The 12,781-nt window shown below is 34.6% G+C and overlaps 1 protein-coding gene across 2 annotated transcripts; it reads left to right on the plus strand.

The window, feature by feature from the left end:
• Nucleotides 1-813: 813 nt before the first annotated feature.
• On the plus strand, nt 814-10,602 carry LOC125652471 (uncharacterized). 2 transcript variants are annotated; one of them, XM_048881689.2, is made up of 2 exons: nt 814-1,109; nt 9,371-10,602. In XM_048881689.2, the coding sequence occupies exon 2, from the start codon at nt 9,456-9,458 to the stop codon at nt 10,101-10,103; it is 648 nt and encodes a 215-aa protein (XP_048737646.1). In that variant the 5' UTR covers nt 814-1,109; nt 9,371-9,455; the 3' UTR covers nt 10,104-10,602. The 2 variants fall into 2 exon arrangements, with proteins under 2 accessions (XP_048737646.1, XP_048737647.1); XM_048881690.2 differs by lacking the exon at nt 814-1,109 and adding an exon at nt 8,879-9,267.
• The last annotated feature ends 2,179 nt before the right edge of the window (nt 10,603-12,781 follow it).

Below are 12,781 nucleotides of genomic sequence, written 5' to 3' on the forward strand. Positions count from 1 at the left end.
CAGTCAATCAACATGTCGATATCAACTACTAACAATTAACATACTGGATACTATCTTTCTGAAGACAGTTTACATGGTCAAATACCTAACTAACCGTTTAAACATTTTGCCATCTGGATGGCCTTGCCTTACCAACGACCTTGATTCACTTTTAGCTAGGAATCGCAGATCTATAATAATGAAAAATTCAGTATTTGATACTATGCCTTTTCCATGTAGAGTATCTAACGGTGCTGGGGAAGGCACTTTCATCTCTACCAGAAAAACAAATAGTCACGATTGAAAACTTTTGTAGATTTTGCAACTGTGAATAAGAAACGTCGATCGTAGAGTAAATATACGTGGGTATGATGATATGATATCCGCTCTATGTAAGTGTACAGGTTTATTGATTGATAGTGTATTCAGAAGAAGACATTCAAAGTACAGAACGTCTGATAGTTAACACGTAACTCCGCATGTATCTGTGTAGAGTCGGTGTCTGGTTCTGACAAATGCATTTGATCTAGGTCCTAAGTAAACTGGTCCATTGATCGCTGAATTGTGCATATACTACTAACATAGTTATTGTGTTGCACTTTGAAGTAAGGCGTTAATAAGCATACGCTTAAAACGAAAACATGTTCAGGACAAAGTCTTTTCAATATCACTGCATTCAACAGTATCTTGACAAACTTGGACAAAAAGACATTGTAAACATTGGAAGAAGTGTTTTTGTCTACAATCAATAACGAAAGGGCAAATTCAGAATCTCTTTCACCTGTCGAAGTTTACCGGAGACCTACATTTGTGGCGGGCATGCTTACGCAGACAGAAAAGCTCTGTATGGTATACCGTCCGTTCATATCTGGTTGTTTTTTGATAAAGGTAAAAGCGTTCTATTGCGGATTTCAGATAGCTTTCCTGTGGCTGAAAGGGATTTACGGTTTAAATCCGAGAAACCTTATCTGCGAGTCTTTAGTTACATATGGTGTACGGCGATTCCGGGGATAACACGCCCAGTGGTCTTTTCTTCTTCTCAACACACAGAACAAAATCATATCTCCTGAAAGAAACAAGAAAAGGACAAAGCACTAAAGTTTTCCGACATTTTTGCAGATGGACAATGGGTAAGAAATCTTTGTTTTCTTTGAAGTGTTTCCCTCTCAGATTTAAGAGTTATTTGTGCAACTCTGTAGCTCCCATCAAAAAATCATAAACTTTCCAACGCGAAAGAGAAGCGACAGATTCACACAGGAACAAAGGCTTTTACATGGCCTGAGAATAATGCACTTCTCTTAACCTCCACGGAGGGTCACACTTTGATCTTTCAGAGACAGTGATATTGAATGATAAACGTGAGATTCCGTGTGAATTTTAAAATTTAGCATTTTGTGCCTTTTGTATATCATATACGGTGTGAATATTTAAGTGTCATTTTGTTCATAGCTCCCTGTTTGGTGCCTTTATTTGTCATCTGAATGGGCTATCAACATTTCTTTTCTCAACTCTAAAGTTTTTATTAATGCAGTAGGGGCGTGATCTCAAAATTTACTCAACTTTCCAGTTATTACCCACCCCATTCAAGTTTATTTACGGATATATCTAATCAAAACTTCCTTTACTAGCTGGTTATAAGGCTCGTCTAAAATATATTGCAACTTACTAATGCAATCGGAAAATTACTTAAAAGATTTACTCAGCTAATGTTGGTTTGCTATACCCCCGCCACATAGTGTTACCCCTTTCCGCCCGCCATAGTTTGCTGACGTTGTAGATGAAGATTGCTTTTCGGTACATCTCTCTATATTGATGATAATAGATCGTGTCTGAGTTTCATGTCGTTTTACCTATTTTTACCAAAGTTATCGCTTTTAAACGGGTTTTTTGTGCTTGATGAGCTGATTTGTCTGATTATTCTCCGGGTTTTTTTTTTGTGCTTGATGAGCTGATTTGTCTGATACATAATGAAAATATTTTGTTCTATGTCTCTTTATAGTGATGACTTATAAATCAATTTCTTGTCCATTGACCTATTTTGACCAATGTGATTGTCCTTCACACTTTGAATCAAACACTTCTTATTATTCACTGTTGTTTTTTTTAAATCAAACACTTCTTATTATTCACTGTTTTCTGGACTTTTCTTTGATGTTCTTTTAGATTGTATGCAATTTTTAGTGTGGATCTTTATAATGATAACTTACAGATCAAGTTTCACTTTCCTGTATATTGACCTACTCTCACCGGAGTTATCGCCCTTTGGCTTTAACTTCCCATTCAGTACTCAACATCCCCCCTCCCCTTCCCGACATTAAAAAACATTGTAAGTGTGTCTTAGTAATCTGTACTTTGTAATTTGTAATTTGTACTTTGATAATTTATTATAATGCCCATCATGCACTTCTATATCCTTATTAAAAAGGGTGTTCGGGTAGCGCTCTCGCTTTTCACCGCTGCGACCCGAGTTCGATCCCCGTGATCGGCAGTGGTTGTATGTGAGAGAGTGTGGTGTTCGTTCGCTCGAACCCGTTAGTTTCCTCCGGGTAGTCTTGTTTCCTCACACATAATGACCCCCCGAACGCCAACAGCTGTGCATCATAGGACCCCATTGGAAATGAATGTTCATGCTTTCATGAGATTTCCTTGGTACATGTATGTACGTATATATCGGTATGTACATTGTGTATACCGAATAAACATTTATTCATTTTAAGAATAATGTAATTTTCTTCACAACTGATTCAAAACTAAAAGCTTGAATATGATATTCTGTTTTATTTTTATTTGCACCCGATGTTATTTTAAAATCTTTGAACTTTCAAATATTTCAAACTTGAATTTCAGCGAGGGTATTCGTGTCATAATTTTAGGGGGGGGGTGTCTTGTTTTTGCTTTCTATCAGAATACATTTGATAGAGACGATTTTAACTGATATTATCATAACTTAGGAGTAATTAGTAAAAGATCGCTTTGTAGGTAACAAATTGTAACTTCCTGATGGGGTACGGAATAAGAGAACATTGACAAGCTAGTAGTATGTCGTGCTTCTGTCAGACAAACAGATTGACCTAGATCAGAGGATTGCTTGTTCCCACTAGAAATGCCTAATCTTGATTCCAGAAAACAATTTCCAAAGTGACCATATATGAAAAATTGAATAAAATATTGGATTTGTGTGAAATTAGAAGTGATATAATTTCTCAATTTAACTAATTTTGCCATTTTTGAATATTTTTATTTTAGAAAGATGACAAACAGTTCGTTAACATTTCGGTCACCCTAGTATCTATACAAATAATCTACATCTTCGTCTTTCTAACATTTTCGCCATACGTCTACTTTTTTGTTTGTCCAAAAATCCTAACGATATAGTGTGTTGAGCCAAAGACCCCCCCCCCCCCCCCCAAAAAAAAACAACAACAAAAACCCTACAAAACAATCATGATACATGTTCGTTTTTATTTGTCGTTTTACGTCCCACTTTAGAATTTTCCACTTACGTAGGAACACAGATATATACCACAATTCAGGCTTTGTCCAGTGTCGCGGTAAGCGTTAGTACAATTTATAAAGAGCTCTCACAGTTACGGTTCTATGCACCGTGTATCGGCTGTCTATAGGGAAATAGAACACTTGTCATTTATACTAGATATATTTTCTTCATGACGCTTACGATTTGCAAATAACAAACTAACTAAGCAAATGTTTTTGATAGGTTTTTGATTTGAAACTCACCTCAAATCCTTACTTCAAATAATTCTTAACGTTAATCGCGGTTCAAGAGCAATATTTTAATTTTAGGTTACCAGAAATAGACACTATTTGATTTGAAAATTACTTTTTGTATGCTTCTTACTTAAGATGCTACAAGATATTGGACTACCGGTATTTCCTTTTCTTCGACGTTGAGAGTAAAGAATTTCAATATAATATACAATTTACTTTAAGAAAAGGTAAACGCTTAGTAATTTGTGGGGATATTTACATAGTAATAAGACAATGCAAAATCCGCCTGTCACTCAAGAAAGTTTTCTCAGCTGAGATATATTAGATGAGAAAATCAATAATGGGAGATAAGCGTATATTTCCTAAGGACGTGATGATACGAATAATAGATTTTTTTTTTAATATTTGACCAACCGAAAATCTTAGTCTTTGAAATGATTAACAGTTACAAAGGATCCTTTAGACAAAGATGCATTTATACTACCACGATCACAGGGATTTAATTGCGATATTGATGGAGACTTTTGATGCTTTACTAGTGATGGCACAACTTAAATGACGGCTTTTATGTCACGTATGTCAATGCTTTGAGCAAATTCGGACCATAGTTTTAGCCGCCTTTCTAAATATTTCTCAGTGGGTTGTAACCCATTTCCGACATCAAAGCGAAAGTAGTACCACCAGTCGCGGAACCAATTTATGATATTAACACTCATTGTATATTAAAATCCCATTTGTCAAAAAAAAATAATCTGATCTTCATTTATCTGAAAGTAAACAAGTAGACCAGAACGATTTTTCTAGATTAAGGCGGATTAAAAAATATTCGCATATTAAAATCAGGAAATATATATATATATATATATATATATATATATATATATATATATATATATATAAGCATGATTTTCCAATCTTTTTATACACAGGCGGATTAAAAAATATCCGCATATTAAAATCAGGAAATATATATATATATATATATATATATATATATATATATATATATATATATATATATATATGCATATATATATATATATATAAGCATGATTTTCCAATCTTTTTATACACCTGTAATTAAAGGAAAATTATTTATATTACGGTTGTAGAATAAACCTAATGAAAATGATTATTGATAAAGCATTTGAAACGTAAAATTCTGTATGTCAAGACAGTCTTACGGACAACATACTACAGTCGTTTCATTTTATGTGATACAAGGTAACTCCTTACTGATTTAAATTAAACGATCGCTCTTTGTTTTTAAATAATTTTTTTTATTTGTAATATGCTAATATTTCTCTAGCCTTGTTCTGCCAAAACATTCCGGTAGATCGTCGTTTGTATATGGAATAAAACTGAGAACTATTAATTTGAAGAAATTAAGCTCTATATAATTAAAATTCCGTTTAAATTTTATGATTGTATGTTAAGCAAAACCTTTCCCTTGGATGTTGAAGTTTGCTAATACTTGAATGTCATTGAAGGGGCCTTTAATTATTTTATCAATTTAGAGGCCTACTTCATCGAGTATAGTAAAATATCTGATGTGGCCCTTGTAATGTTTACTCAGAATCACCATCTGACACTCAGAGTTTTCATTAAATAATTCTCAGAAGTCTTCTTTCACAAATTATCACCAGGGGTTCTAAATTCAAGCTTCACGAACGTGTTATCTCTAGATACACGAGTCCAAATTCTCAAATATTCAGGTTCTGTGTGGCTATTGCTATTTTTACATTCATTTGTTTTCATTTCATTCATGAAAGAATTTGTAATCTCATATAAATTGAAAAGAAATTAAAATATAAAGCATTTATTTCAAACATTCAATCGCAGTCCTTGTTGAAATGATATACTGACTAGTTAATAATGTCAAACCCAAGTACAATCAAATTTTAAAAACCTGTTTAATTTAAAAATACCCTGCACGTGCATTATCTATTTGTACATGTCAACATACATATATACATTTTATGTTTCAATATACTTCGTATTTGCAAGGTTTGTGAAAATGAATTGACTGATTGAGAATGTGACGTAGTTTTATAAAATATCAAATTTAATCCTTTTTACGACCAATATCTCCATGTCATGATGAAGCGAAATCATTGAAAATATTCCCCCGGTGATCTTTCAGTGGAGTCGGATTCTCGGCATCAGCTGAAAACGATAGGCCCGATCTTTTACCTGAGTAAGAGAACCTTTTCGGCATTATCCTCATATAAATATTTTATGATATCTTCTACGTTGAAATCTCATGCCTGGTTGCCGGGTTTTAATGATATTTTTAGGTAATTCTCCAAAGAAAACAAATCCAATAACCTCAATGAAACAGAATTCCATTTCAAAGTGCATTTTATAATCTTGTATCAATTCTCTGTAAAATTATCAAATGAGAGGCTTTGTAGAAAATGATTGTTCTATCCCGTGGGAGCGTATCGGTGTGTTTATATCTGTGAGTTTGGTGGTGGTGGTGGTGGTGGTGGTGGTGGGTGAGGTTGGTTGTATAGTGTTTAACGTCCCTCTCGAGAATTTTTCACTTATATGGGGACGTCACCATTACCAGTGAAGAGCTGTAAAATTTAGGCCTATACTCGGCGCTTAAGGCCTTTGAGCAGGGAAGGATTATATATATTATATATATATATATATATATATATATATATATATATATATATATATATATATATATATATTTCCAACGAATTCAGAGATGTAATTAATTATATACGAATGGATTATAAACGAATAGAAATTTCACGAATAAAAACTGATCATTAATTTATTAAAATTTTCAACCACTCTTGTCGATTTAGTCTTTAGGCCTACTTTATTCTACATTAATAATTCCAGCTTTAACTTTCTAGAGGCCCAAAAAGCATAAAAATACCTGAAATTGACTACTTCGAATTCCCATCTGTTCTATTCTAACAGAAAGAATTGTCCTTGACCATAATGAGCTTGATGAATTCATTTTGATGTTGTAAATGTAAGCTTTATTTGAAGTTAATTACTCATATTTCACATAACATGCATATAGAACGTAATTCCATGGACGCATATTTTATTTCTAGAATCCAATTATCAGAAAAAGTTGTAACCGTCTCGAGAAATCTAAACTACAGCTGTAGAAAAGATGACTTTTATATCAGTGAAAATGAACCACGTCGTCCGTTATCTCACGTGTAATTATAAAGCACATATCTTGTGATCAAACGAATAGAATTTACGTAATAATTTACAATGAATAACACGGTTAACAAACATTAAACCACTTCTCTGTATCACCTTTTTGCACCAACCTATGTGTTGCATTTTCATGGGACCAAATGTTAAATTACATGTTTTTATATAATATGACAAGAATGTACATAATTTTGTCAATCTGTCAATAATGTGATAAATGACATTTTGCATAGACTACAAACAAATTAAGATACCTTAGTATATCTTATGTTCTCATATCTCTCCTTTAAATGAAGAACACACGCGAGTCTTTGTTTAAAAAAAGTATATCTCTTTAGTACATTACAATAATGGGCTAAAATTCACGAACCGAAGTCTGAATAACTCATTATCGTACAGGTTATGACCAGACGTGTTTCAACTTTCTTTTGAATTATGAAGTAAACCTGTCCGATAAGACAAAAGCACGTGCAAGAAATCACATTAGTTGTCGGTAATTACTCAATTAATGGGCCGGATTCACGATTTCCTCTACTTAATTAACCGCTATCTTAAAAGTTGTCCCATGTACATCGATTATTGCTCTAAGCCTATGAGTTCATAATGTGCTTTATCTAGCCTGAAATCTTCGATATTTTTTCTCTCTCCAGAAGGAATAGACAATAGGTTAACAAAACACAAGAGAATGGTTTCGCTTTTAGGAATCAGAGTTACTTAACTTGGAAGTGAGTTACCCACCTTTGAATGCGAAGATACCGTGTTTACTTTACGAACTATATTCCGTAGGCCACAGTCTGTGCCCCCCCCCCCCCCCCCCCCCCCCCCATTCTATACAACTAACGAAATTATTTCATCGTTGTATATCTATGTGGACTTTAAAACCCCGTTGAAAAGGGTAACACAAAGAAACAATGACCGAAAACCAATAAGCAAAGTTCTCACTGACAAAAGCGATATTGACTTGACAAACGATGATTGCCTTACGCTTAAACACTCTCGGGATCTTGAAAGAGAATAATGTTAGGAAGGTTTATCATTCGTTAAAATCAAGAGAAAAGGACACAAGGTCACACAGCCAAAGGACAAATCACGGCAAGGGTCGAACTAATCATAATTACGTCACCCAAATGTAGAATCGTCCTTTTATTTAAAGATAAGTCTTAAGTACCAGTGCTTTTCCCGTGATCGCAAGCAGAAACCATAGTTACAAGACAATCTAATAAGAACCATCGTTTACATTGAATTGTGTTTTAAAAGAAAACGTTTACGGTCATAACTAATGCAATTCTTAGAGCACATCATATGATTAGTGTCATTAGATGATAAGCTAGAAAAAAAAATTGTATCTTGGATTTCTATCACAGAAAAAGATACCTTTCACATAAAAAAATGAAATAGATTTCCCCCCATAAAATTTAATGCTGTCCTATATATCGTTCTTATAAATAAATACTAATGTAATTCCTTTCAGTTATACCGTATTATATCTCCTTCTCGCGGATCTACACCAGGTATAGTTGTCGTATTGGAAAGGCATGCATCTAGCGACCAAAATGCACATTTTCAAAGGACACTGTGTGCATTAAATGGCTTTGAGAAACTGATACTTAATGTGCTATCAAATTAATATTTATGCCAGGCATTTGGGCGATAATAATCTAAGTATTCAAACCTCGCGGCCAGAGCAGGATCGGGTTCCCGAGTGCATCGGGAGCTCCATTATTTAAGTGTTGTACTATTTATAGATCTTAATCGGAATTGAACAACTTTAGATAAAGAACAGGTCATTTGCGACATTTATGTCATCGATGCGAAATAGAAGACTATATTGTGCAGAATTAATGAAGTCAGGACGGGCGTAGTCAACTTATCGGCTTTTTCTGGAGTTCATTTTAAACTGATTAGTTTTTGAAACGGAACTTGTATATATCAGAACAATAGCTCTTAAAGTTATTATCTACTTCCTATGCATAAATGAATTCTTGTCTTTTTCTTTGTTCAAGTTCAACCCTTTTAAAGTAATTTAAATAAACAGACAGGCCAGTATGAAGTAAGACATTGAACCGTATGTGTGTATGTACACTATTTATATATCGAGATCGCTGGATCAACAATTTTTGAATTTTCTTTGAAGATGAATTTATGCCGTGATATATAAAGTTATTATGAAGTCATTTGCCGCGGGAAATCATTGAAAAAGGGTTTTCCATTGTGGCTGTTACAAAAAGGTGAATTTCCCTATAAAGGCAGGCGTGATCGACATCGGCTCATCAATAAACCGGCACTCCGCCCTCCGATTTATTCTCGCAATAAGTCGTGTGTAGCATTAAAAAAAACAACGATTCTCACTGGTCTCTACAATTTCTGGTGAAGTTTGCAAAGGACAGACATGTTTGATAACTACTTGTGATATCATTTTGTTGTGTGTGTGTGAGGAATTTTTTTTATCGTAGACTTTTGTGTTTTTCAGTTATCAAAAACGGCAAATGTTTTCTATGCTGAGTGGATAAAAACAGTGACGTTTATTTTGGGCAAGGGGTTTTCATAGACCATATATGAATAACAGAAGCATGAAGACGCCAAAGAAACCCCAGATTACAATTGAGCGATCTGCAAGTTTGAAAAATTATGCTTACAGAAGACCAGATGCAAATACAGAGGAATTCGTGCGGTTAATAACACAATATCAGACGGAACGACAACCGACCAATTTACGGCTTCAGCGAAAAGCGCCTTTGCCGGAGATCGGAACCTCCGCGCTTCGTGATTCTGGTTTTTTGGATAAAAACAGTGATACAAGTGACTATGACGATACGACTCTGGATAACGAGGTAGCATCTGTGTGCAGTAACAAGTCCAAAAACTCTAGAAAAGACCTCCACATCCACGACGTCCTCACATTAACCAGGGAACAAACTCGGGATAATTTATTGAACAAATCTTTATCCAACGGACTAGCTGATCATCTAAACGGAAATGTGCTTTTCTGTCGACAGGTCACAGACGTTCGCAAAAGGGTTGGGAGTTTGAATGTGAATCATCACTCAAAGGCCACCCGTCCCGGAAAGCAGCTTCCCCCCATTGAACAAACCAATTTCCTCGACCGCCCCACGGCACCCTCTCCTTCCCGTACACCCCCGTTTTCTAACTCTGAGGACAGCTTCATTGAAGAGGAACCCGTGGATTACATAGATCCCTCGTAAAATATATCTATGGCCGTTGTGAAGTATAAATGTACACGTTTCTGATTCAAAATACAAACGTTTCGTGTGACTGTGAGTATGAAATCTTCTGTGATATCAACCGGTTGTTTTTTATTATAATATATGTAATAGGTGCTGAACATTCCTAGATATCTGTGATGATAATTTAGTTACTTTTTCCGTAATTTGTAGAATGTACTTTTGTTTAGGATAGAATATTTTATTGAATGTTTTCCTAAACCTTCAGGAAAAGTAAAATAGACAAAACATATCCAGCTTAATGTGTACATGTATACAGATTTCATTTCAGTTTCATATATATGTACTCTTTGTGTTGCATGGACACTTTTGCAGTCCTTAGAAAAACATTCGTTGATACGTTTTTAATTTTTCACTTATAAACCATGTTCTCAGGGAGATTGACAAGTTTCTTTATGTCTTAATGATTTATTTACGAATTAAAAATATACATCTACAAATAAAAAAAAGAAAGACTCGATATAGTTTCTTATATTTTCTCAACAGCTATGAGGAATCGAAACATATAATGTAAAAGTAAAATCGATGGATAGTTGTAAGCTTGTGTTTAGATTTAATTTGTTTATAAGAGGCAATATGAATTGTTCAATGAATCTTTCAATGTAAAATAAACTTCAAGGTTTTTGTTCGGAACATGTACAACTGGTTTAAGTCAATATAAACACGAACTGACTATTGAAAAGGCTTTCGTCGTGTTTCACCTCTCTGTCTCCAAATCAATGTTCATTATATATTTGACTGGGGCACTTGACATGGTCAAATTTGTTGTTGGTCCAATCCCCGATGTAAACAAAGGTGACATTTGACAAACAATTCGAGTACAACAGGAAATGCCCCTACCCCGTTTGGCACCGGCGTGACATCTCCACATCCACCCCAGCCATTGTATTATTGACTTATCTGTTTATCATCCTGGTTAATCCGTAATTACGCACGGCCTTTGTCGTAAAATACACGCACTGTACAATATGACAATTCAAAGTCAGAAATCTGTAACCCTGTATCTATACAGCTGTGATCTTTAGGGGTTTTTTCGTGCATTTTATCGGACCACCAGAGAATACACAAAACTTAAGGAGGAATGATACACAGGAGTACTGCCCCCTACAATACACAAAACTTAAGGAGAATGACACACCAGAGTACTGCCCCCCCCCCTACAATATACAGAAATTAAGGAGGAATGATACACGGGAGTACTGCCCCCCCCCCCCTACAATACACAAAACTTAAGGAAGAATGACACACCAGAGTACTGTCCCCCATACAATACATAGAGCTTAAGAAGGAATGACACTCCAGAGAAGGAAAGTAGAGGATGCGTACGATAATATTTTGAAATTAAAAACATTCAAATTTACCGATTTAGTGAAAGAATGCAGTTGAAGTAGAAAGTAGTCTGAAATTTTTGTAAATTGAACCCATGATCTAGAGGTCAGCAGTGGACATGTAAACCTACTGAGCTACCCAGCTAGGCAATTAGATTTAAAAGGAATAGACAAGTATTGCTGATATTTTCATTTTCATTTATGTTTCAAAAGGACGTCATTCATTATGAAAGGTGAAGATAACGAACAGTAATCAATCTCATAACTCCAATAAGCAATACAAAATAGAGAGTTGAGCAAACACGGACCCCTGGATATATCAGAGGTGGGATTAGGTGCCTAGGAGGAGTAACATCCCCTATGACGAAGTGTCATTCATCCTTAACGTTAATACAATACATTTAGTAATGTGCATTAAACATGCGATGAGTCGTATACATAATTAAATGTCTTGCGTTGTAATGTTGGGTTTTCCCTAGATACCGTTACATGTTATTTGATTAAAGCATTTTAAAAGTAAAACAAAACAAGAGAATGGAATTCTGCATTATTTTTTCATGATAATTATAAAAAAAAAATTATATTTCCTTCTCTATATGAAGAGATTTTATATGATTCCGAATTAGGTTTAAATTTTATATTGTGGTAAAATCACCATATTTCGTATATCGACCTGATTAGTTCAGTGGTTAGATCACGTGATTAGTAATGCTAGAGTACCAGATTCGATTTCTGATTTATTCAAAGATTTTTCTCGATCCCTTCTTCGAAATGTCCATATATAAATTCTTTTGTGATACATAAGAGCTGACTTTACAGTTTTATTTGCCACAACCAGGAACTATCAAAAGTGGCTAATTTTAAAACAACAGTGGTAACATACCCCAAGTTTTATTTTGTTGAAACAAGGTAGGATGCAAGTCAAGTATGTGCAATGTCACGAAAAAATTCTATGTCATTGAGAAATGTCGCGTATGTCCTTAACTATTACAAAACGTTGTACTGCGAAGTTTAAAAAATAATGAAAAAACAATTGTCCCATACCGAGAGTGGCTTCACAATTAAAATAAAGCGCAACATCGAATTGATAAATAAATATAACGACATTTGTACATCTAGCTCAGGAAGCGACATTGTACACCGCCTATACATCACATAAACAACGCCAAGTGACCTGAAGGGCTAAAATATGCTGAGTAATTTGATGTTTTGCTCATACTCTGTGCAAACACAAATCATTTTAAAGCACAGAAAAACTTTAGGATCAAATGACACCCCTGTCCTCTGAGAGATACTCTAGTATTTGTGTTG

The sequence above is a fragment of the Ostrea edulis genome, chromosome 5 (genome assembly GCF_947568905.1).
Source record: "Ostrea edulis chromosome 5, xbOstEdul1.1, whole genome shotgun sequence".
Classification (NCBI taxonomy): Eukaryota; Metazoa; Mollusca; class Bivalvia; order Ostreida; family Ostreidae; genus Ostrea; species Ostrea edulis.